The following is a 24,403-nucleotide window of genomic DNA, read 5'->3' as shown; positions in this document are numbered from 1 at the left end:
TCATGCAGTCATAAGGATCACACTTTTGAGAGTTTTACAAGGCATTTGCCGGCAAATGCCATGTAAAATATTCTCAATTATTTTACATGGGTTGCCGATGTGTTTATTCTTATGGCTGCATGAAAACTCACCCACATTATTGTTAATTTTTACTGACAATTTCAATATTTTAGATTCTTTTTTGAACATCCCAATAAATTTCAAATACTCTTCATTTTCATTTGATTTGGAACTCAGAATTGAAGATTTTTAAGGGTGCACCCGTATGTACGTTTATTTGAGAGGGGGAGGATTACGCTCTCAATTTTGAGGGATTTGTTACTTGGATTTCTCAATGAATATGCAATACAAGATTTATTGATTTTTATCAAGAAAACGATACAAATATTAAAATCTTAATAGAATCAACCCTTCTGTATTCCAACCATATTGGAAATGTCAGGAATGCTTATGGATTAATACAAGGCGCAAATATCTTAATCATCGGACATGTAGATATAATCCAAAATAAAGTATGCTCTTACAATTGCACTTCTGTAAGCTATGGACAGCATTGTTTTATATTTACAAACTTAGGCGATAATAATCCTTTGAAAGTAAATTAAAATTTACAATCATCTTTTTCAAACTTAGGAAAGCTTGAAGAAGGATATACCTGCCTCCTTTTTGGAGGCCATATATATATTTAATCAAAATGATAATGTTAATTTATCTAATAGTCAAGCGAACAATCATTGCGCTTTTCTTTTAGATAATTCCGTTTTTGAAGGAAATATATCACACACATTATTTTTCAATATTCATGGATTGGGAAAGTGTTGTCTCAGTTTAGCCAATTATGAGCCATTTACAATATATTTAACAAATATTTTGAACTGTTTAGCTTCTGATCAATTTATAAGATATGATAATTTTGAAATAACAATCAAAAGTTGTATCATGAAACAAAACATAGCAAACAACACATTCTACTCAGGATCTTCAAAAATTGTTCATATTTATAATTACGATGTAGAAATCAATGGAACAACAGATTTTATCAATACTGAAAATTCTCAAACAGAATCATTTAATATTACATTCATTGTTTCATCTTCAGGAAAATGTTATTACCCATTGAACATTCTTGAGCATGGATGCAAAAGAGATTTAATGACTGTTTCAAATTTCATTTCTTTACGCACTCGTAGTTCTGATTCTGCGCCATTTTTGGCATCATAAATTTTATTGGGTATGTGTTAAATTTTTAATTTTTTTATTGATTCAGAATAAAAATGGTATATCTTATAACTATATTATAAATCAACATATACAACTATATTATAATGGCCAAATTATAATTTCCGATACCGATGTTATCTGATGTATTTGATATGAAATATTTGAATGATATAGGGTGTCCAAAGGTGTGTTTAGCACAAACCTGAATACTGCGAATAGAAATAAACAAGTTACATATATATAAAGTTTATTTAAATATAATCACCATTGGATTCAATCACGCGTTCGCAGCGATCGATCCAGGCTTGAAAGACACGCTTTAAATCATCATGAGAAAATTGCTCAAATTGCTCTCTTACAAAATTTTCAAGATCATCTGGACTCGCGAATTCGCGTCCTTCAGCTCTCTTTTTTAGCGTGCCGAATAAATAAAAGTCAGAGGGTGCAATATCAGGTGAATAAATTGGGTTTGGAACAACTTTGACATTGTTTTCCACCAAGTAATTCATTACCTTATGACTTTTGTGAACTCTTGAATTATCAAAATGAATTGCAAACTTTTGTTTTTGTTGTTTGGATTTCTCAAACTCATCAGAATTGATAATTTGAGTAAGAACATTGTCAATTAGATACTGAGCATTCATCGTATTAGGTTTTTGAAGAATATCAATTGCGATGATGCCATTCACGCCCCAAAAAACCGACAACATCATCATTGGTGTGTCAATTTTTTTCTTCGGGAATGTTTGCGGATTTTCATCCTTCGGGATCCACATGATTTTGGCTTCTGTTGCATATTGAAACCAAGACTCGTCCCCTGTTACTAAAAAGCGAAACTTCTTGGATTGATACGCAGCCAATATAGAGAGGAGCTCTTTCGAAGATTGGACTCTAGATTTTTTTTGAACTGAATTAAGGTTGTGCGGAACCCAACGTGTATACGCTAGTTTGTAGTTCAAATAATTGTGCAGATAATAACTGACTGTTGTACGTGGTATCTTTGTCATCTCCTCTATCCTTCTGAGTGATGCTCTTGGGTCTTCATCTAGCGCTTGAAGAATTGCTTTGATTTTTCTTTGATCCGGCGATTTTTTGTCAATTTTTATGATGGGCGCCTTTTTGTTCATGAAGTGATACATCCTAACATGATACGTTACAGTGGAATAGCTAGGAGCATCCATACCGAAGCATTTTACCAATGTCTCGTAGATTTTTTTACAGTCTTTGCATTTTTTTGCAAGAGCGAGGATGCTTTCTTTATGATTCATTAAAAAAATGAAAAAATCCCGCCAAAATTTCCCGCGAAACCGCCTCTTGTCTCAAAATTCATTTTATATCCCGGCATGGCGCCAAAATACAACATACTCATCATATACATATATTCATATTTTTTATTATATATTTATAATCAGCATATATCTCCTTTAATAGTCTCATATAGAGCGCTGTGCTAAACGCACCTTTGGACACCCTATACATTAATACTGTTCGAGATGAATGTTTTAACAATTTTCGATTTTTCATCAATCGATTGATACCATTATAGAAAGTACATCATTCACATTGTATATAATAGAGAATCAAATTCAAGGCACTTCTTTTTACCCATTTATAGAATTAATAAATGGGATTCGCATTGACAATTTCATTTTAAATAAAAAGGGGGCATTTTTGGATCTCCCAATAAAGCAAATTCTTTTTCATGACAGTGGTTTCTTTCATTTAACTTTTATATACATATCATTCCAAATTCATAAATATTCATATTTTGAAGTATACTAAAATAATTTTATTCAACAAAAATTAATATAAATAAACAAAGTAAAGAAATTATTCAACATAATCTCTTGTTGGACAAATGATTGAAATTGGAACTTTCAACTTGGAGATCAATGTTCTCTGCAAAGTTGAAACAAACTGGAATGTATTACGAACGAGTTTGGTGTGGTCAGACAGCTGTAGATTGTTGTTATTGTTCTTCTCAACAAAACAAATTCGTTTCTGATGTCTCTTGAAAACGTCATTCATTATGTTGAATGCGTGAACAATGTAAGGAGCAGGAATGAACATGAAAGAAGAAGAAGGAGATGCGTTGACGAGTTCATCAACAACAGGAGACCATTCACTCAAATCAGCGTAAGAGAAAACAAACAAAGGACTTTCGCGTGAAATAATTTCACTGTCGTAATCCTCGAAAATTATTGGATAAATATCGCAAAACTGATATTTCTCAGCGTATTTGCTTGTTGTCCTCAAAGGATCGAAAAGAGCAAATGGGAAACTGAACATTCTTTCAGAATCTCCAACCCATATCTTTGGATTTCTTTGGCATCCCAATGTATGCAACATGTTTCTGATGTTTTCATTGGATCTGACACAAGAAATTACTCCGTATTTGTCGCTGTCTGTTCTCCACTTCAAAACTGCGACTCTTTGGATACCTTTTGGAGCGTTTTCTCTTCTGAAAGCCTTGAAGAAACCAGTGCTTCTTATTACAGTCAGTTTCGGAAACATCAACTCGAAAGGAATGAAATTCAAAGAAGGAGAAGAAATAACAACTAATGGCCTTTTAGTTGTGTTCAAAGAAACTAAAGATCCTCTTGTATCAAGCTTGAGTTTCTCACTTCCTTCGAAAACGGAATCATCTGGAATTATTTCTTCTTCTTCCAATTCATGCAAGAAAGGAATTTCTCCAAACAAAAATGTTCCGAACTTGACGCATTCTTCTGCAAATCTGTGTCCGAATTTATAAGAAACAGGGATATTCGGAACAGAAACAATCAAATTCGCAACAGCTTCCAAGAAAGAAGACTTGAAAATGGAAGAAGAAAAGTTGAAATTATCAGTCAAACAATCCAAAACAAATGTTCCATCTTCACCTTGTTTCAACTTAAGGACTTTCTTCTGTCCATTCACAGGAATGTATGTCATTATTTGTCCATTAACAGCGATAATGAAAACAGAAGTTTCAATTGAATGTGGTGGCAATTCTGTCAAATGTTGACATTCATTTTCTTTTCTTATAGATTCAGTAATTTCTTCCATTTGCATGCAACCAATTCTATTGCTTTCGTAGACTTGGTCTTCGCTGAGTCTGTTCTGAGTAAACAACCTGACATTTGATCGATTCATCTTTATCAAATTCAGCAATTCCCATTCTTTCGATCCGTATCTTCTGTCGTGAGAAGAATTCGGATCATAATTTCTGCAGTATTCCTTAATTATGTGCATGAAATCAGGGAATCTTGGATTGCCGAGTTTAGTGATAGAAGACTGTACTTCGAGTGTTTCGATGATGTTTATCTTTGGAGAGTATCTGACCATTCTATGTTGGTTTGCGTAGAAACTTTCCATATCATTAAACATGTCGAAAACAATCAAATGTTTGTTGATAAACTCAGAATTAAAAGTCAACAACAAAGTGATTAAATTCCTTAATATTCTTCTCATCATCCAACCCATGAAGAATCCAACATCTCTTATAATAAAATGATGTTCATCGAAGAAATATTTCTTCAAATTCGTGAAAGCATAATTAAAATATGTTTCAGCGTAATGAGTTTTCTTTCTAAACTGCATGAACATTCCATTGACAATCTGCGATCTTATAATCAATACAGGATCCATCAATGTTCTCACGAGTTTATCTATCGCGTGACATTGCATTTGCAAGTGCTCAATGATGTTTGATGTCGTTAAAGTTATGGAATCAAAAGCAACATTCAACAAACAAAATGGCTGTTTGTCAGGTGTAGTTGTTTCAAATGTTGGTTTTCCATAACTGAATTCCTGAATCGTTGCTCTCTTGTAGCCATTCATTTTAAGAATATACAGCAATAATATTTCTGTATAACTTAATTGAGCTTCAAGGAATTTCACGGGATTTCCACATCTATCGTAACAAATCATTGAGTAATTAAAGGAACTCAATGCTTCAGTGAATAACTTGTGAGTATCGTATTCGTTCTTTGACAAAAATGAACCAAATTCTTGTTCAGTCAATGTCAATTCGTGATTTATAAAGAATTTTTCTGGCATCGCGTAACTTTCATCAATAAATGTTGTTAAAGCCAAACCTCTTAGATAACAACCCAAAGCATGTTCTTTTGCAGCATTTGCTTGCGAAAGAGATGAATAACAGATGAGTTCTGACCAAAACAAAGCCATTTCTTTGTCATTTTTAGCAATACAATGTTTTGCCAGAGATTTCAACAAAGGAACAGTTGGATCTGATAATTGTGTTGCAGAGATGCCTCCTAATGTTTGTGATCTGTTTCTACCACGCATGTTGAAGTCTGGCATGCTGACTAACCCGTTGAAAGTGTTTCTCGAGATGTTGATTTTTTCTGACAAGTATCTCAAATATTTTTTGACAACTGGTTTTTTGACAGTCACTTCAACATTTTTGATTAATGTTTCTGCGGCGGAAAATTGGTTGACTTTCAAGTAAAGTTCGCATAAATAGATTGCGCAGATGAGAAGCTGTATTGTATCAGGTCGAACTGCTTCTTTGATGACTTGTGTCCTTCCGTCACTTTTTGTTGAATCTGTCAAAGAAATTTGATTTACATCTTTCAACAGATAAGAAAGGAATTGGATTCCTTCAACGTTTTGGCCGCATGACTCATATATTTTAGCAAGAATTTGGGAGCTAAAAATAGCTTCCATCGCTAAACCTCTTTCGAGTAAAAGTGACACAGAATAAGTATAAAAGAAAATTGCTCTTTGTAAGTCTTCGTACTTCTTTGCGATCTTTGCTGCCTTCGCTGCATGGTTAGGGGACTGAAGAGTCAATGTTAATGTGTTATCAATGCATTCCGCGCAATATCTGTACTTTCCGCATAATTCGAGATTTTCTGCAAGAGAAAAGAAAGCGGAATTGACCCAAACAGTCTTTGCAAGCATTGGATATTCACGTAGTAGTATGTAGAGGCCTTCAAATATGAATCTGACCGCAATTGAAGGTTTTGCTTCTTGTACAGCGATTCCTAGAGCGAAAGCAGCCCTGAAAATGAGATAAGGAGGTAGAGCACATGTAGAATATAGTTTGTACAATGCTCCGATTCGGTTCTTTCGTTGAGAAATGAACTCATATTTCGAAGGATCGTATTGAACGGCCATAGTGAACGGCAACAAGGTCAAAGGGGACCTGCTTTCGGACATAAGTGTGATATCGGTGAGGAACATCACTAGTTTCACTTGTTCCGAGAGAATGAAATTTTGGTTTGGAATTGGTCTTAGTTTCATATTAGGATCTATGTCACAAATATCGAGCTTTTCGTGTATCTGACTGATTAGATAGTTAAAAGCCTGGCTACATTGCGAGGAATCCCCAGTTTCTATTGCTCGATGGCAGATGTATTCGTTTCTGAGCAATGTTTGTATGGGAGCGTAGTTTCCGAAGAATTCCTGGCTGTAGATATTGATGAAATGGAGGACAGGAAGTAACTGGAGGGCTCGGAGATCTGAATCTGGTTGTTTTGGTATGTGAGGACGAATATCCTGCTCGTAGAGTATGCGGTAAATGCCGTTAATTTCACTCTGGGAGAGCTTTTTCGGAGTGGAAGATGATAATGGACTGTGATATAATTCTTCAAGAAATCTTTCTTTGATTAGCTTATCCCTGGGAACGTAATGTGACTTGATCCATGCTTGGAACTTGTCTGGTGTCATCATCGACTGGCCATTCTCGATCTGATACGTAATCATAACAGGAGAATCATCCATTGAAACAACAACTTGGTCGGAAGACCTCGTAATGTATTCTAATGGATTTGTAACTTCGTTTTCGGCTAGTTTTATAAAGGAAAAGCTGTTCTCCGTCGCAGGATTTTTCTTTTGAATTAATTTTAAGTCGGAAAAAGAATCTGAATCGTCATCATCTTCGGGAGCTGCTGAATCTGGTGAGTATTCAATCGATGTAATCTGCTCCGGTTTTGAAGAAAATGTTGCAAGTTTTTCGATAACTGATGGTAAAATCGGATTCCGAGGGAACAGATGTATTAATGTGGTGCAGAATTTGAATAAAAGATTATCGTATGAAAATTCTGGGAAGAAAATCGAAATAGGTGCTAAAGATGCGCATTTTGCGATTTCAAATAAGGCTTTCATGTAATGGGAACATGCTAAATGATCATCACTAATCGAGCCGAAGTACCAATGAAATAAAGATCCTAATTTTGGATCCATTTCGTTATTTGCGAATTCTGAGAGATTTATTTTGGGATCATATGGCGCGCTGACAAGTTTAAGTTGTATTAAAACAGATGTTTGTATGTTATCTGCTGTGACTTTACTTATTGATCTCGAAAATTTTTCGTAATTTTTATCTTTGTAGAATTCGTTGAGTGCATCGACAAGAACTTTTTGTGCCATTTTCTGTGGTATGAAATCGAGAGCGTCTTTATATGGAGGAGGTGAAGAAAATTTTCCTAAAAGGCTGCAGAGCGTTAATATGTGTGAAGAAATCTGATTATACTGCGTAATATTTTGTATCTTAAACGCAGACGCTCCTCCTCTGCCTTTATTTGTTGGTAATGCCTGAATTGTGATCTTTAATTGGCCTGGCTCGTTATTATCCGAGAAAAGATCTTGGAATTCATCATTAACAACTTCAGTGGATCTTAAACCGATGATAGCTTTAGGCTGTATTTGTAGCCCTCCACTAGACATCGTTTGAAAAATTGTTTTTTTCAGAAAAAAATAATTCTAAAATCTGTAATCGTTAAGGGCTAAGTTTGAATAGTTTACATAATAACTTAGTTTTTCGGCTACATTTAGAAGTAAATAAGTGCATGAATATGAGATTCTATTTATTATCCTTGAAAATAGATGTTTAGATTTATTGGATTAGGAAAATTTGATAATTTTTCCTTAATTTATCTTTAAAAACATATTATTTTGACTAATTATAAGCAAATTGCTGAAAAATATTTGAATTTAAACTCATAATAATAGGAAAGAACTTGATTCAATTAAGAATATCAATTGTATTATATTTTTCAGCATTTTGAAGCATTCAAAAGGGTAGTCAAGTTAATTAGACCGCTTATATTTATTAATATATACATTAAAAAAGGTGAATAAAATAAAGGAAAGGATGAATATGGCTTTATTATAAAAATAATAGTTGATATGAATTGTTTTAATCAACGTCTATAATATTTGCGTGATAAATATACGAAATTGTCTGGTATATATTGGGTATTATTTAATGGAATGGAACCATAACAACGTCCTGTAACAAAGTGTTCATTTTTTATATTCAGTGAATCAACACTTGATTCAATGCTGATAGAGTTGCTGTTCTTAATTTCGGTATATGTGTTTGTTGGAATAAAACAAGAAGAAACTTTAATTGAACAACTTGGTTCAGCATAGAAGAGATAATATCTTATGTTGTTTGAAATAATACTATCATGAATAATAACTTCACAAGGTAGACTTAACTGAGAAGTTTTGTGTGAAGAAATAACACCGTTTGAATTTGATGTAATAGAGCATTCATTTGAAATGATATTGCAATGATTGATAATAGCACCAATATAATGCACTAAGCAGTTATTACCTCCACATTTGTTTCTGATAAATGTACAGAATGAAATATAGGGTGTCCAAAGGTGCGTTTAGCACAGCGCTCTATATGAGACTATTAAAGGAGATATATGCTGATTATAAATATATAATAAAAAATATGAATATATGTATATGATGAGTATGTTGTATTTTGGCGCCATGCCGGGATATAAAATGAATTTTGAGACAAGAGGCGGTTTCGCGGGAAATTTTGGCGGGATTTTTTCATTTTTTTAATGAATCATAAAGAAAGCATCCTCGCTCTTGCAAAAAAATGCAAAGACTGTAAAAAAATCTACGAGACATTGGTAAAATGCTTCGGTATGGATGCTCCTAGCTATTCCACTGTAACGTATCATGTTAGGATGTATCACTTCATGAACAAAAAGGCGCCCATCATAAAAATTGACAAAAAATCGCCGGATCAAAGAAAAATCAAAGCAATTCTTCAAGCGCTAGATGAAGACCCAAGAGCATCACTCAGAAGGATAGAGGAGATGACAAAGATACCACGTACAACAGTCAGTTATTATCTGCACAATTATTTGAACTACAAACTAGCGTATACACGTTGGGTTCCGCAAGTTAGTATCCCTAAGTTGTGTACTGTGGCACTGCGTTCCTCCGTACGCAATACTTGTGAATTTGACACTTTACAAAACCGTTAACGTATATTTTACAACACAAACGACAACACTAACTTAACCTTAAATATTTACAAAACCACCAACCACTTCACTTCACTAACGAACTCACTAATGTAAAAAATAAACGTTCTCACTTACAAAAGTATTGCAACTCCTCCCATTGCTGTGCTTCACATAACAGTTCATATTCTTCTGACTCACTTTCTTCTTCATATAGGTCAAAGTTACTGTCAAAATAAATGTTAGTAAGTTTTGACAAAGCTAATGAAACACGTTTACCGTTTGTATCGTATGCTTGTATAAACTTTCCATTCTTCATTCCTTCATAAATGCTTAAACTAACTTTACCCTTTCTCCCTCGTATCTGATAGAATGTATTTTCACGAGGAACAAAGAACAAATTCTTGAACTCATGACCGTTGTAGTTTGTTATCTCAATAGTTTTCGTCATTTATATAAAAATAAACTTAAAAAATAAACTTAAAAATAAACGTTGTCAGAGGTGAAAAAATAAATTTAGGTGAAGTGGTGATATCTCACCTCTTTTTTCACCTCTTTTTTCACCTCATGAATTCATTGCTTTATAACTCTCTTCCTTTCTCCAACTCTTCTAACTTCTTCTTAAGTTCAGCAATGTTGTCCTCATGAAGTTTAATCTTTCTCAAAATTCCTTCTCTATCTAATGGTTGCTTTATCTTTCTAAACTGAACTCTACCATCCTTCATAGTATGAACGTAAAAACCTTCTGGAACCGCTCCTGATTTAATGTATTCTACCAAAAACTTTTGTTTCATTGCTTCAGTGACTTTAGTCGTCATTTCAATCAAATAAAAATGTTCAAATAAAATAAAAATAACGTTATTTTTCAGTAAGGAAACGCAGGAGTTTTACGATTTATTTGAGGCGTAGGTTCTGGTTTAAATGTTGGAGTCGGTTTAGGAGTTGACTTTTGAACAGGAGTTTGTACTTCCATAGGTTCAGGAGTCATTGAAGGTTTTGCTTGTGAAGGCGTTGGTTTTGACGAAGGTGTTGGAGTTTGTTTAACTTCAGCTACTTCAGTATTATTTATAACATTTGCTTTATTTCTTTTCAACATCATTACTGCTCCTGCTGTAGCTAGCAAACCTAGTGGGAGACCATATCTTATATAAGGACTTGACCAAATGCTATTTTTGACAGGAGCTGGTGGAACACCTAACCTTGGTGAAACTGCTCTTTGCCATTGTGCAGCTCGTAAGAAATATTCAATAGGTGCTCCATAATCGTTTGGTAAAGTTTGTTTCATAGATGGTGAAGGTTCACGAGAGCTTGATGAAGAACTCATTTATAAGCTTTAAAAATAAACGTTCATCCTTTATTCCTCACTGTCGTCAGTTGCTAAGTTATAGTCGTCAAGTCTTATTATTGGTATGCCTGACTGTCTTACTTGTATTGCAAAGCAACAATCCCTCATAAATCCAATAAGTGGCTTTGGTACGTTTTCAGTTGCTAGTTCAATAGGTCCTTTAACAGACAATTTGTATGTTATTGGAGCAGTAGATGTTTGACCTTGCTGGAAGCAAAAGTCCACTTCTGTTGGAAAACCACATAAGAAATGTGTGTTGTCATAGCTATCCCATTTATGTTCCACACTACCATCATCCACCAATGACCTCATAACATCTTCATTAAATCCTATCATATCATTGTTTGTATTGCAAGCGTTCGCAACCATTTCATAAAATACAGGTCCATATGATTTTTCAGGTTCTGCAGGCATATTTCCATAAGCTCCCATGGAAAGCTGAAGATATTTAAACTTAGGGTTCTCAAAATTAACATAATAGTTGTCTTTCTTTCTAAATAGTGCCCAAATACTTTTAACATTAATAGGCGTATAAGCTGCTGTAAATGTTGCACTTGAACTATCTGTATTCTTTGAGAATGAACCGTCCATAGGAATCCAATCCATAACTTTAACAGGAAAACATAAAGCCTCGTTTGTATAATGTTCTACAAGTTCTGTATAAATGTTAGGGTCTAAAGAGAATGACTTTGGATGAATGAAACATTCATTAAAATCCATCTTTGTTCGAAATAGTTGCTGGGTTACAGTTGTAATAGTAACTGTTCCACTAGCTTCTACTGCCTTCGTTATCATAGTGAATGGTTCATTCCATGGAACAAATTTATTTGTCGGTGGATTTGAATCTGAAGCAAATGCAACTTTAAGAGTTGGATTGAAAGCAATGATATCATTTACAGATATAGATGTGCATTGTAATGCGTCGCTACTGAACTTTACTTTAAGCTGAATGTTTCCTGCAAAAGCTGGAATAAATCTTATAGCTTCTAATGGTAAAAACTTTCTAACAGGAATTCTTAAACGAAGCTTAAAATCAAATGATTTTCCTGCTGTAATTGGACCACTAACAATTTGTCCTGTTCTGCATGTTCCCGAATGACTCCATACATCTTCATGTCGAGTCTTTGAAAAAACATCTACTTTCTTTATTTGTTCGGTAGTTTGTGAGTTTGAAGTTATATATGCTTCTTTCTCTTGCGTTGTCTTGAGAATATACGATACGACCATTTGCAAGGATTTGATATCCAGCAACTGCATAGAAAGCGTCATCGAAACCAATCCAAAATCCTGGTGGGTTTGTTTTATTGGAATCTGAACCAATTTCTTTATCTACAATAAATTGACCTTCCATTTTATACGTAATGAATGTATTGTAAAGGTCCAACATATTTTCACCAGGAGGTGAGAGATTGAATGTTACCCATGTGTTATCTTTAGCAGTTCCAGGTTGTGATGGAATCTTTGCGTCAGAATATTTTCTATTAGTGTCACCAATTTGAACTGCATTGTCTATGATATCGAAATATGAGCGAATCTGATGAATATGCTCTGCTGGAGTAAATTCGTTTAGCTGTTCGTTCTGCATGTATTTACTTCGGATAAAAATATCTATTTACTTCATTATTCTCACTCTTCTTCTTGGCATTCGTGGTGGAAGTTGTTTCTTGACATTTTCAATGAACTGTACATTCTCTTTTGTCTCAACTTCTTTCACTGGCGGTCAGGATTCTTTGACTCGGTTTGTTTTTCAATGAAATTCACGAACTTTGCAATAAGCTCTTGGTTCGTTATTGAAAGAACATCTGGCTTCTTTTCTTCTTGTTCTATTGACTTTTCAGTTTGAACAGAAGGTTTTATATGGGCTTCGTGGGCTTCGCCCTTGCCATGCACCTTAATGTTGTCGCTCTCTGCATTCGCTAATGGTACCTTTCTTTTCTTACGTATATTTTACCATCTTTACTCTGACTTACGTAATAGAAAGGATGTTGTATTCCTCTTGCGTCATTTAATATAATAGACTCTCGCTCTGATTTTGACAAGCTCATTTTACATCGGTTAAAGTTTTAATTTTGTTTTTTATCTGCAATCAAATGACTCAGACAAGCCCTACGGACAAGACCCAAGGTGTCATAGATGTTGAAGCATTGAAGAAAGAAATTCGTGAGCAAATTTTATCCGAACTGAAGGAACAAAAACAAGAACAAAAGCCAGAGAGACCAAAGAGAAAACTTAGTGAAAAACAACTTGCTGCATTAGCTGCTGGAAGACAAAAGAACCCAAGACTACTGGCGAAGAAAGCTAGAGAAGAAGTTGAAGCAAAGAAAGAACAAAAAGCAAAGGAAGCTGAAGCAAAGAAAGAGTAAATGGTTTATTTTTATCCAAACTAAATGTATAGACAAATACCTTTATCTGTTGCGTTCAGTAGTGAAAACCCTGACGTCAAAATAAAGGGGAACAGAGTAACGTTTAAGTTTCCAACAGACTGGATTGTGAACATAAATGAAGAGAAGTACATTGGCATAACATCTATGTATATAACACGTGCTTTCAGAAAGGTTGACTTTATACTTCAAGTCGAGATAGAAAATGACGAACAGTCTTTAAGCGCCCAAAACATTCACATATACAAATACTTTAAAGACGATACAACATTGTTGCAATGTATGATTTCATTTAATGAGATGTTCGAGAAAAAGTTCAACATTGAAGTACAAACTTTACAGCCTTTACGTGAGTTTCTTGCACAACTGAAAGAAGAAGGTAGTCAGCCACAACTTATAGACTTTCATTATGAATTTAATGAAAATGAAGATGGAACTCATGACTGTCAATTCATTGTATTCTCACCATTCAATGAAGTCGCTAAAGAGAAAAAAAATCCATTACGTATAAGATTTCAAATCTCCGAACCAAGTGATGATTTTAAGAATGTTTTCAATTATGATGCAATGCTTCCGAGGAAAAATGAATTTTCAAAGATTGTAACACCTGGCATTTGGGATAGAAAGCAAGCTATATTATATTCAAACTTAAGTAAAGGAGTTGAAAATGAGTTCATTGGTCATACAAGAACTTCACCATTCCTAACCCTAAATACTATAAATTAACTGGCTTCAATCGTGAGTTTTGGATAGACATGTTCTCCACTCATGACCATAAATGTCCAGTGTTCTTGCCTCCAGACCATAAGGACTGTCTCTACATTGAAGCACAACTCTTAAACTCTACCATCGCAGTATTGTAAAATCTACGCTAGCTTTATTTTTATCACGAATGACCTCATTGCTGACAAAAATAAGCCGCTAGCGGCAAGGGCGAAGCCCATGACCTCAGAACTTCAACTTACGAATAAAGCTTGTTTTAGTCGTTATTGAAAAGTTGAACTTTTCAGCAAAGCAAGGTTGACATGACTTACATAAGTCGAATGCAATCTCTTGACCATCATGAAGTGCTTTGTAAAGTTTCATTAAACTGAACTCAGAGTCTTTGTCATATGTTCCAACAGGTATGTGAATGTTCTTATCTTCATTGTAATAGCATTGTATAGCTTCAGGAAACATTTCATTAGCGGTTAAAGCAATAACATCTTGTTTTACACCTTTCATTCTGCAGTGAAATGCAACTTCATTTAAATCGTTAGTGAGTAAGTCTATGTAGGTCTTCTTTCCACAGAAAATACTTTTATAAGCTAAACTTTGTTTTCCAGGTGTTATTTCTGCAAAGTCGCTATGAAATTGACCAAGGTTCTTTCCTATAAGTTCGCGACCATATCTCTTCTTAAACTCTGCTGCAAGCTTTGGGATGTCTTCATTATATAAGTGCATACTGTCGGTATCCTGGTAAAAGATTTGAAGTCCCATGTCCTCTGCAGTACAGAATACTTCATTCATAATACGTTTTGACATAGACAGAATATTAACACCAAGTGGACAGAAGTTAAAGTGTCTGCAAATGCTTTTCGTTAGCTTGAAAATAGTTTTATCTGAACCATCCAAACCTTCGAACTTCACTATATGGTTGTAATTTCTTATAGCATATCTTATAGCATCTTTGTCATTTACTATGGTTATTTTTGACTCAATAGGAGATAGAATAGTTTTGCCATAAATGCTGTTCAGAATGAGTTTTTATAATTTCTTGTAAGGGGTTTCCTTCTTTCTTATACTTTAACCTTAACTCAAACAACTTCTTTACTTCATCTCTTATTCTCATATCTCTGTTTCCATCGTAATAGTATCCTTGCAACACTTCACATTTGACACCTTGATATTTTATGAGGTCTTGTAATGTTATATGGTCAACATACATGAGACAGCAAGTGTTTGAACTTCTTGGAACGTTAAGTTCTGGATTTAGTTCAGGGTCGCAAACTATTAAATGAAAGTGTCTGGGTATACCAATCTCTGTTATCTTAATGAGAACAAAGAAGCCAGACATAAACTTTTCACCAATGGGTTCCTTTTGGTCATCATCGAATAAATGTCTCATGAGATACTCTGTGCTTAACATCTCATCCTTCAATACTTTTGGAATACCTTCTAAAGTATAAAGTCTTGCTATAGCTGAAGGATATAATGAAACAGTGTCGAAGTCAGCAATGAGTTTCTTTTTGCTCTTTTGTTTCATGTTATCTGACAACATACATCTTCCACCTTGAATGCATCTCGAAATAAATTCTCTTGGTTTATTTGAGAGGTCATAAAGATTTCCATTCGGGAAGTATACTCTGTTCTCAAATAATTTGTTAGCAATAGAACAAATACTAACGTAGTCATAAACGTTTAAATCAAACTCTTTCAATAAGTCATTGCGGAACTTTACAAAACCTTCTCTTAAAATTCTTACATCTTGTTTGCAGTAAAACGTGCTATATTTTTCTAAGTCGAAGTGGTTTTCATCTATTCTGCAACCTTTGATGGAATCTATGTTCTTCATAAATGTATCTGCATCATGGATAAACTTACATGCTTCAGAAATGACACCAGTTCTGTTGTCATTTGCTAACAAAACACTGCTGTAGTAGTTATATGGAAATACTTCTTTCGGTCCTGTTTGTAAGTTAAACATAGCAGGAAATAGTTTAAGCTTCTTATTTATAACACTGTAAGAGTCTTTTATAATAATTGCCCGTCCTTTATATAAGCCAGTTATTTGCATTGTTCGTGAACCTTTAATGATGGGAGTTCCTTTCACTTCTGTCATGTGTCTTAAGATGAAGTTTATGTCATAACTGAGGTTATGGAAATATATTAAACTCTTGTCAGGAAGTCTTTCCAAAAATTCTGTTGCACAGTTTTTGACCCCAAATGCTTTCACTCACTCTGAACCATCTTCACTGTCATAACAGATGTTAAAAGCTTTATGAAAGCCGTCTGTGCTACACTCAAAGTCAGCAAAGAAAACGTGCTCAGGAATGAATTTACATTTAGCTTTATTTACTTCTTTTGACTCTGCTTTCTTCTTCAGTTGTACACAATACTTTGGAGCATATGTCAAATCTTTAAATGGTGCAAGGTTCTGTTTATATAAGTCAGTAGTATATGTGAAAAGTTCTCCATAAGAAATAGGTTTCGAAATATTTGCACTCCCACAATGTTTTCATAACATCCCATAACGGTGTTGTTCTATCATAACGAACTACATATTTATCTTCTCTCTTTGTATAAATCTTCATCTGTTTCTCAATGTTCATTCCACCACAAGCTTTGAGAATTTCTTTATAGTTTCGAATGAAGTATGTTGTCATTGGTAATCTTTCATTTAGCATGTAGTGGTCTTCAACAAGAAGTAAGTCAATAGTTCTAACAGTTTCGCATTCTTTTGGTATATATCTCTTTATTTCATTATGTCTTGACTCATTGAAATAACCAATGGTAACATTAAATGCTATACCTGTTGCGTCAGAAATTTCTTGTACTTTACTTTGAGGAAAGTCTCTAACACGAATGACTTCTCTCATGTGGTCAATAGTTTCTTCATTTACTCCAGCCTGAATGCAAGCATAAACGAAACAATTGTCCTCTGTCATAAGTGTTGCAGTTCTTTTGTTCAGTTCATTGAAGATTTGGTAGCGTTCAAGATTTATAGGTAATGTGCAAAGATACTTCCAGAACTGACCGCTTCTCTTCTTATAAAACTTCTTTTCACCATTATCTTTCCAAAAGCTTTCTATAAGTGCTGGGTTTCCTGTTTGCTTAAGAGCTTCCAAAATGGCTTTCTGGTCATTTGTCAGTGTGCTTTCATCTCTATATGGTCTCTTTTTTGGTTTGCCTTTCTTTACATCTGACATCGTTAAGCCTTCATATTCTGTTAAATCATACATCTTTATTTCGGTAAGATTCTTTATGTTTGTCAAGAAGAAGTCATAGTGCATTTCAACAATACCTGCGGCATTTGCTTCTATCTCTGATATAAAGTTCTCCTTCAAGAGCTGATGTAGTAATGTTCCAATATTATTGAGGTTTAACGTAGAACATTCATACTTTCCACCAAGTTTATAACATACCATCCATCTCTGTTGTGAGTTTATTTTAATTTTCTCTAAGAGTCTCATGAAAACCTTACCGAAATGTTTGTGTAAGTAGTCTCTGTTTGGTTCATCTAAAGCTTCGATGTTAAAGTCAATGAGTCTATTGCCTGACTTCACATTTCTCTTCCTATTCTCTTCATCTTTCTTTAACCATCTCTCACCTTCTTTTGGTTTGTCGTCAATGGAACGAATGACATCGTTAGCTTTGCGAACTTGTTCTATAGCGCTCTTAAACATCTCTCTTCTCTGTTGTTTCAGTGTGTCGTCTCTTCTTCTTGTTTCACCAACGTTCGCATGGGCTACGCCCGCGCCGTCATGCGGCTTTGTTATGTCAAACATCTCTTGACGAACATCATGCGAAAGAGCTTTACGAGTATGACCAACGTTCGCATTTGTTATGTCAAACATTTCTCTTCTTACTTCATGAGGTATTGAACGTCTATGATATAAGTCAATAGCAATGTCATTTAAAGGAAATGCTATTGCATGGACTTCGTCCTCGCCGCGTTGCGGCTTTATGAACTCATGAATTCTATCATAAGTTATTTCACCATTATAGTCATTGAGGATGTCAGCGAGTGCCTTTTTGTTTGTTGTGTAATGCTTTGCAACATCTATATTAGCTTCTGTAAGAAGTTGTTTTATTTCCGAGTGTTCTAACTTAGACAACTTCCGATACATCTTTAGTAGGAAATAAAAAAAATATTTTGAAAAAAAATTGATTAGATTTTTTTAAGTTATTTTTCAAAATAATTTAATATTTTTATTTTAATGAAACACATGCAAGATTGCAAGTTCTTTTCATACAATGCTCTCGCTACTGCCATCAAGAATGAGTTCAATAATGCTTCAAACGTTAATGTTATCTTTAACAAGAAGTTTGTGAAAGAATCTAAGTTTGGTCAGTATGTCAGACCATTAGCTATCGTCATTGACCGCAAACGTTATACTTCACAAGAGTTAGCAGTAGTTTTGAAACAAAAGGGTTTCTTCGTGAATGTCAAAGATACTCATTATACTATTATAAAGAACTCCAACATTGACTTCTTCAGTATTGCTATGAATCTTTCCGAACAGAAAGAATATAAGAAGGGTGAAACAAATGTGAAATATTATCCTTCATCTCTGAAGACAATAACGAACAAAGATGTCATACAAAAGTTCTTACCAAAGGTTGAAGAAGCTTCTATTGACATTGACGAAGGAAGTGAAATGGTTGAAGAAATTGACCCTGAAGCTATTTAACCAAAAATATATTTTTGGTGAAGAGGTGAAATCTCACCTGTTTTTTCACCTCATTCTCTCTTCGTTAATGTTGTCGTGACTTCATTCTTCCTCTTTGAAGTTATCGAAATATTCTGTTATTTTTTCCTTCAGTAATGGTAAGTCTTCTTTGAATGTAAGTATTGTGCAACCTTTGATGTCATAGTGTGTTTGAGGAAGAGTATTTTTGACAATTTCCTTTATTTGCTCATTCGGTGTCATTGAAATCGGTAAGTTTTCACGATAGAACCAGTTTCTGTCAGATTTATATATTTTAGCAAGGTCATAAAAGCTTTTGTTGTTTCTTCTGACTAAATGCAACATAACCATATCTCTGTCTTCTTCATTTTCCATCTCTTCAGCGTAAATCATATACTTATAACTCTTTTCCTTTCCTTTTGGTACTGAACGTGGTATTCTTTTCTGTATGCTTTTGTCTTTGGATTCAATGACTTCATCTTTTGCTTGAAGTTTCTTTTCCATCTCTCCACGTTCTTGTCTGTGAATTTCGTCAAGAAGTTTACAAACATACCAAGCATAACGTGGTGAAGCCCACATTGCTACAACATTTACTAAAAGTCTATGAACATAATATCCTCTCAAACCGTTTGGCAATTTTTCACGATTTTCATAGAGTTTTGGCGACTGGGGTTTTATACCCACTCGCTGTGCTTCGCTGTTTTCAGAAAAAAGTATGTCTCGCTGTGCTTCATTTAATAGTTCAATAGTGCTTTGGTTCCTAAACCAGTCTTTAGGAAGTTTAGTATCTGGAGCAAAACATGCTGTCAAAATACTTTGCATTTGATACATGTCATCTTTGACTGAACGAATGAGTCTCAATTGTTTGTTATATTGTATGTATTCGTATTCTTCATTTATGGCTTCATGGACTATAACTGTTGTTGTGTTCTCTAATGTTGACATTACTGTTCTTACATACAGGATAAAAAAATAAATAAAATAAAAACTAACTTTATTTTTTCTGAGATAAACACTATTTCTTCACAACATTAAATTTTATCCTGTATGAAATGACTTTAAAAAGATTATTGACTGACTTCGAATACTATCTCATTGACGCACTGACAGACCCTCAAAACTGTGTTGAAAGTTCTTTAAGCTTTAAGATTGAAGGTACGACGCATTTTGTCTTCACTTACGTATTGAAAGAATATGACCGTTATCATAACGAAGTGAATCAAACACTAATAAAATTTGTAGATAAAAAATTGGTTAACAATGAATATTTTAAACGTGAAGACCCAAACACTGCTGGAGATGATGAAGAATACAGACAAGTTATTGAAAAAATAACGCAAGATTAGATGCAATAGAAAAGAAGTTTAATGAATGTCTTACAAACACGTATGAATATCTTATGCAGTGGGAAGCCAGATGGAAATAAATTTACGTCAAATATGCAATTTATAAAATCTTATGTCGACAGGCTACGTAGCACAGTGGTCTAAGGTGGTGTTATGGAGGGGTCAGGGTCTGTGGTTCGAACCGCGACAGCGCCGTATTTTCTTATTTTCTTTATTTGTCTTGTTTGTCGTGAATAAAAAGTATCATAAAAGTGCTCTATCTTCCACGGGAATAAATAAAAAATTTACTTTATTTCTTCTTTATTTCTTTGTTCCCGTGGAAGAAGGGTTTTGCTGTTTTTTCTCAGCCAAAATCAATGATTTTTTCATTTTTGGAATCCTTAGCGAATGAGGAATCTTTTCTCTCGTGGAAGCTTTGACCAAAAATATAATTTAGGTGAAGAGACCCAAAGGGTCAGAGCCGCAAAGCGGCTAGGTGAGATGTCACCCGTTTTCTCACCTCTTTTTTCACCCTCGTGACTTTGTCATAACTTCTTCGTAAATGCTTTGTCATAACTTCTTCGTAAATGCTTTGTCATAACTTCTTCGTAAATGAGTGTAAATGACCAAAAATATATTATAGGTGAAGAGACCCAAAGGGTCTTGAATTTTCATGAATTTCCTTAAGATAGAAAAATAACGTTAGTTTTGGTCTTTTGTGAAAATTCATGAAAATTCAAGAGGTGAAAAAAGAGGTGAGAAAACAGGTGAGATGTCACCTAGCCGCTTTGCGGCTCTGACCCTTTGGGTCTCTTCACCTAAATTATATTTTTGTCTGATTTACATCTAATGAAAAAGTTTAGATGAATTTTCTTATTCTTTCTGGCATATTTTTGTCTTTCCAGTACTCCCGCTCTAATGGTCCCAGATGAGTTGGCTTTGACTCTCTCAAGTTCTTAGATGGTATAACATCTTCAACGCCTCCTTCATATCTTACTTTATAAGTGTCATCGTTTGTGTTATAGCCAAGTATTTCAATAACCACTCCTCGCTTTGCTTCGTCAATGGTTTCAGCAAGTTTGCCATTACTACTTTCGACTAATTTATGACGAGGGTAAAACGCAATGGAGTCGTCAGCAGCTTTTATAAGATATCCATTACCTTGCGTAGAGTCTACGATATAATAATTTCGACTTAACCTTAAACGTTTCTTTGTCAATGGTTTGTCGTCAAGAACTACACGAACTTTTGTACCAGGAATGAGGGTAAATTGTGTTGAATTTCTGATATTTTGTGTTTGCTTCGTTTCTTTTGTATATACTTTTCTTCTTGTTGTTGTGTCATTGAATTTGGTATATGTCCTGTTGTAGATGTGTTGAGGAATTATATACTTCGAGAAAATGTTTCATTGTTTCTTCGGTAAAGTCTCGCTCTTGATTTAAATCTCTGAGCGTTCTTATGAAGCGGTTAATGATACCGAGTATGTTATGGTTATGGTCTTCAGTAGTGTAGTGAGTTATGTTATGCTTAATGAGAAATTCTGTGATTTCGTTGCTGAGGTATGCACCGTCTTGGTCTGATGTTAAAATACTTGGGCTATGTTCTGCTACAAACTTTTGTAAAACTCTTAACACTTCATGAGTTCCTTTATTTCTCATTATATACGCATATGCTTTACGAGTGTTAACATTTATGAAGATGAGGAATGGTTTATGTCCTCCTTTTCTGCTTTGAATGAGAGTGTCAAATTGGTATGCGTCAGGAGTGTTGGAGTAAATTGGTAAAAAGTAGTCGTAAGGATTTATTTTTGTTTGATGTACAACATTTTTGTCAAAGAACCTTTTCACTTCAGCTCTGTTAGTAAATCCCGAACTCTTTGCAGCTTCATTGAACTTCTTAAATGACCTCCATGGATGTTGTTCGAATACTTCTTTCAAGCTCATTTATGTAAAGTTAAAGATTTTAACCAACTCGTATCCAAGCGTGCATTGTTATATAAGGAGGCATATAATCTTTTCCATTACCTGCTGGGTCTGTAATACCAGCTACAACATGTGTATGATTTCCTGCAGTTCCACAGAAAATACCTGTGCTAACATCTTTGGGGTCAGTTGTGATATCATATCTATGCATTCCCTGTCTATCCGAACCCGCTGCAAGATTTGTATAACCTCTTTTTGTTATTGAATGTGAATGGTTTCCTTCCACAGATGTTCTTCCACTGAACCTATGCATATGTGAAGGAAGGTTTTCAATACCTATTTTCTTTGAACCTCCCATCTTCATTGACTGCGTATTAGTGTAGAATGGAAAACTGTCAACTATTTCATACCATCTACCACCAAATAAAGTGTTTGGATTTATTGGATTCATAGACGTATAAACAGCTCCTATAGGATATATTAAATCATATATGCTCATAACTCTATAAACATATTCTAAAGAACTTATGTCATTAAATACCATTTGGAATGTATCTCCCGGATGAAATGTTGCATTTGTTCCACTTTTATAATGTAATGTTAGTTCAATAGAATTATCCAAGAAAAATTCAAAAGTATCTGGTTGAAGACCTCTAACAAATTCAAATGGAGTTGCTGGTTCACCATTTATAATTTCTGTTGTAAATGTCATTGTATCTGGTTTCGAAAATTTCTTTGTTAGTTCTGCATCCACATAAGTTTTATCTGCTTTCTTGTCTAACATTGCTGGTAGTTCATATGCTTCAAAGTTTCTGGCATGATCTTCGGTATTCCTGCAACTCTTATCTAAATTGTTAAGAGTATCTTTTACGCTTGTACTCGGATTCTCTAAAGGTGCACTTGAACCAAGGTCAAAGTTCAATATTATGTCGTCTGCTCTAACAGTAGTGAAGGATTTATGTGTATGGTTCTTGTCTGCTTTCTTGTCATATAAATCTTGAGCAGTGAATTTAATATTATGTTCATCCTTCATGACATAAACATCTTTACATCTAATGTTTCTCATCGTCGTTATGTCGTCATCCGATGTTAAACCTTGTGGAAAGTTAGGAGGTTTACAATATAATGCATCCCCACCAGTTTCTTCAACCGTTCCTTCAATACTTTCTATAGCAACAGTTGTGAAGGATTTATGTGTATGGTTCTTGTCTGCTTTCTTATCTAACATTGCTGGTAGTTCATGTGCTTCAAAGTTTCTGGCATGACTTTCAATGTTCCTGCAACTGTTATCTAAACTGTTAAGAGTATCTTTTACGCTTGTACTTGGATTTTCTAATGGTGCACTTGAACCAAGGTCAAAGTTCAATATTATGTCGTCTGCTCTAACAGTAGTGAAGGATTTATGTGTATGGTTCTTGTCAGCTTTACTGTCTAAAGAAGTTTGAAGTTCATTTATATCGGAGATGTTGTGTTTATGAGATTTCAAAACTTTGTTCGTTGCGTCAAGTTCAACTTTGTCAGCTTTACTTTTAATAGCATCTTCAAACGTTATTTTTGCCTTAACTCTTAACATAAATCTTGGTTCAACTAATACACCATTAACAGAGAAAGTAGAGGCATAAATTTCATCGTTATAACTAAATGCTTCTGGTGCTTTACCTGTGTCATACTGTACAGTACAGCTTATGTCATAACCTTTAGCACGAATGTATTTATATCTTCTTTCATTAACATTTTTTGTCTTCGCTTCATCACTTCGTGTTAAATATCCATGGTAGTCCGTTATAATCTGTGTTCGTCTGAAGTTATATAATGAACGTGGTTTTTATCTGCTTTTTCGGCTAATTTCTCATTAACATCATTCACTTCTAATTCAACTCTTCCGCCAGAACTCTTATTATCATTAATCTTTTTCATTAATTCGGTAATTACGTCATAAAGACTATATTCTGTTTTCGGTTTTGTAAATAATGAGTCAAAATTTCTTTTCATCATTACATCGCTGACATTAATGATATCACCAATTCCTTTTTCATTTATTCTCTTCATTAATTCTGCAATAATGACGAATATATAATCTGTTAATTTATTCTCTTCATCGAGGGTTATAGAATGTTTTGAAATTGAATCATTAACTCCTCTAAATAAATCAATAACTTCAGGATACACGTTTTTAATGTCTTGAATAACCCGACCAGTATCCTCGCCACTATGTGGCTCTGAGCCCGTTGGGCTCTGTTGTTCATGTTCTTCGTTCCCGTCGTTACGTGGTTTTATATCTCTAACCATCATCAACGCAGCCATAACCGGAGGGTTTGTTGCTACCTGTTCGAAAATCCGTCCGTTATGTATGGTATATCTAAATAATTTCTTTGTGTTTGTTAAAACATTTGAAACAAGTCTTTTAAAACCATCTACAAAATTTCCTGTTTCACCTAATGTTCTTGCAGCATTTACAAGCTCACCCATTCCCGCTTTTGACCCCAAAAACGTCCATATTGCATTTATTTCACTCTGTATAGTTGTCCATTCAGCGAAACTAACACCCGCATTCGCTAAGCTGAAAATGAAATTCAGTGGATCGAACTTAATTCCAC

At 34.4% G+C, this 24,403-nt stretch overlaps 11 protein-coding genes and 4 pseudogenes across 15 annotated transcripts, besides 6 other annotated features; 5 read left to right on the top strand and 10 right to left on the bottom strand.

Moving 5' to 3' along the window:
- Window positions 1-939: 939 nt before the first annotated feature.
- On the top strand, window positions 940-1,221 carry TVAGG3_1017160 (uncharacterized protein; the record flags this gene model as incomplete). Its single annotated transcript, XM_001326446.1, has 1 exon — window positions 940-1,221. The coding sequence occupies one exon, from the start codon at window positions 940-942 to the stop codon at window positions 1,219-1,221; it is 282 nt and encodes a 93-aa protein (XP_001326481.1).
- Window positions 1,222-1,392: 171 nt separating this feature from the next.
- Window positions 1,393-1,420: a terminal%2Cinverted (terminal inverted repeat of Mariner transposon ID:TVAGG3_1017140).
- Window positions 1,393-2,695: a mobile genetic element.
- On the bottom strand, window positions 1,473-2,599 carry TVAGG3_1017150 (annotated as a pseudogene). Its single transcript has one exon. A coding segment is annotated over exon 1 (1,127 nt).
- Window positions 2,668-2,695: a terminal%2Cinverted (terminal inverted repeat of Mariner transposon ID:TVAGG3_1017140).
- A 144-nt stretch (window positions 2,696-2,839) lies between these two features.
- TVAGG3_1017130 (TPR-like family) lies at window positions 2,840-7,902 on the bottom strand (the record flags this gene model as incomplete). The annotated part of the gene is made up of 1 exon (XM_001326447.1): window positions 3,052-7,893. The coding sequence occupies one exon, from the start codon at window positions 7,891-7,893 to the stop codon at window positions 3,052-3,054; it is 4,842 nt and encodes a 1,613-aa protein (XP_001326482.1).
- Window positions 7,903-8,826: 924 nt separating this feature from the next.
- Window positions 8,827-8,854: a terminal%2Cinverted (terminal inverted repeat of Mariner transposon ID:TVAGG3_1017110).
- Window positions 8,827-9,379: a mobile genetic element.
- On the top strand, window positions 8,923-9,379 carry TVAGG3_1017120 (annotated as a pseudogene). Its single transcript has one exon. A coding segment is annotated over exon 1 (457 nt).
- Window positions 9,380-9,399: 20 nt separating this feature from the next.
- Window positions 9,400-24,403: part of a mobile genetic element that runs on past the window's edge.
- On the bottom strand, window positions 10,025-10,261 carry TVAGG3_1017100 (uncharacterized protein; the record flags this gene model as incomplete). The annotated part of the gene is made up of 1 exon (XM_001326449.1): window positions 10,025-10,261. The coding sequence occupies one exon, from the start codon at window positions 10,259-10,261 to the stop codon at window positions 10,025-10,027; it is 237 nt and encodes a 78-aa protein (XP_001326484.1).
- TVAGG3_1017090 (uncharacterized protein) lies at window positions 10,309-10,767 on the bottom strand (the record flags this gene model as incomplete). Its single annotated transcript, XM_001326450.1, has 1 exon — window positions 10,309-10,767. One exon carries the CDS (start codon window positions 10,765-10,767, stop codon window positions 10,309-10,311), a length of 459 nt encoding a protein of 152 aa, XP_001326485.1.
- Window positions 10,798-12,373, bottom strand: TVAGG3_1017080 (annotated as a pseudogene). Its single transcript has one exon. A coding segment is annotated over exon 1 (1,576 nt).
- On the top strand, window positions 12,879-13,151 carry TVAGG3_1017070 (uncharacterized protein; the record flags this gene model as incomplete). Its single annotated transcript, XM_001326452.1, has 1 exon — window positions 12,879-13,151. The coding sequence occupies one exon, from the start codon at window positions 12,879-12,881 to the stop codon at window positions 13,149-13,151; it is 273 nt and encodes a 90-aa protein (XP_001326487.1).
- Window positions 13,176-13,549, top strand: TVAGG3_1017060 (uncharacterized protein; the record flags this gene model as incomplete). The annotated part of the gene is made up of 1 exon (XM_051254702.1): window positions 13,176-13,549. A coding segment is annotated over one exon (374 nt), but the record flags the coding sequence as incomplete, so codon positions are not given.
- TVAGG3_1017050 (organellar and viral DNA polymerase type B) lies at window positions 14,118-14,678 on the bottom strand (the record flags this gene model as incomplete). Its single annotated transcript, XM_051254701.1, has 1 exon — window positions 14,118-14,678. One exon carries the CDS (start codon window positions 14,676-14,678, stop codon window positions 14,118-14,120), a length of 561 nt encoding a protein of 186 aa, XP_051080275.1.
- Window positions 16,855-17,998, bottom strand: TVAGG3_1017040 (organellar and viral DNA polymerase type B; the record flags this gene model as incomplete). Its single annotated transcript, XM_051254700.1, has 1 exon — window positions 16,855-17,998. A coding segment is annotated over one exon (1,144 nt), but the record flags the coding sequence as incomplete, so codon positions are not given.
- TVAGG3_1017030 (uncharacterized protein) lies at window positions 18,089-18,562 on the top strand (the record flags this gene model as incomplete). The annotated part of the gene is made up of 1 exon (XM_051254699.1): window positions 18,089-18,562. The coding sequence occupies one exon, from the start codon at window positions 18,089-18,091 to the stop codon at window positions 18,560-18,562; it is 474 nt and encodes a 157-aa protein (XP_051080273.1).
- TVAGG3_1017020 (KilA, N-terminal/APSES-type HTH, DNA-binding family) lies at window positions 18,644-19,504 on the bottom strand (the record flags this gene model as incomplete). The annotated part of the gene is made up of 1 exon (XM_051254698.1): window positions 18,644-19,504. One exon carries the CDS (start codon window positions 19,502-19,504, stop codon window positions 18,644-18,646), a length of 861 nt encoding a protein of 286 aa, XP_051080272.1.
- TVAGG3_1017010 lies at window positions 20,744-21,293 on the bottom strand (annotated as a pseudogene). Its single transcript has one exon. A coding segment is annotated over exon 1 (550 nt).
- On the bottom strand, window positions 21,909-23,034 carry TVAGG3_1017000 (ATP binding; the record flags this gene model as incomplete). Its single annotated transcript, XM_051254697.1, has 1 exon — window positions 21,909-23,034. A coding segment is annotated over one exon (1,126 nt), but the record flags the coding sequence as incomplete, so codon positions are not given.

Source organism: Trichomonas vaginalis, chromosome I, assembly GCF_026262505.1.
Source record: "Trichomonas vaginalis G3 chromosome I, whole genome shotgun sequence".
NCBI lineage: Eukaryota > Parabasalia > Trichomonadida > Trichomonadidae > Trichomonas > Trichomonas vaginalis.
Note: the sequence above shows the minus strand (reverse complement) of the source record. Positions and strands in the feature narration are given on the sequence as shown.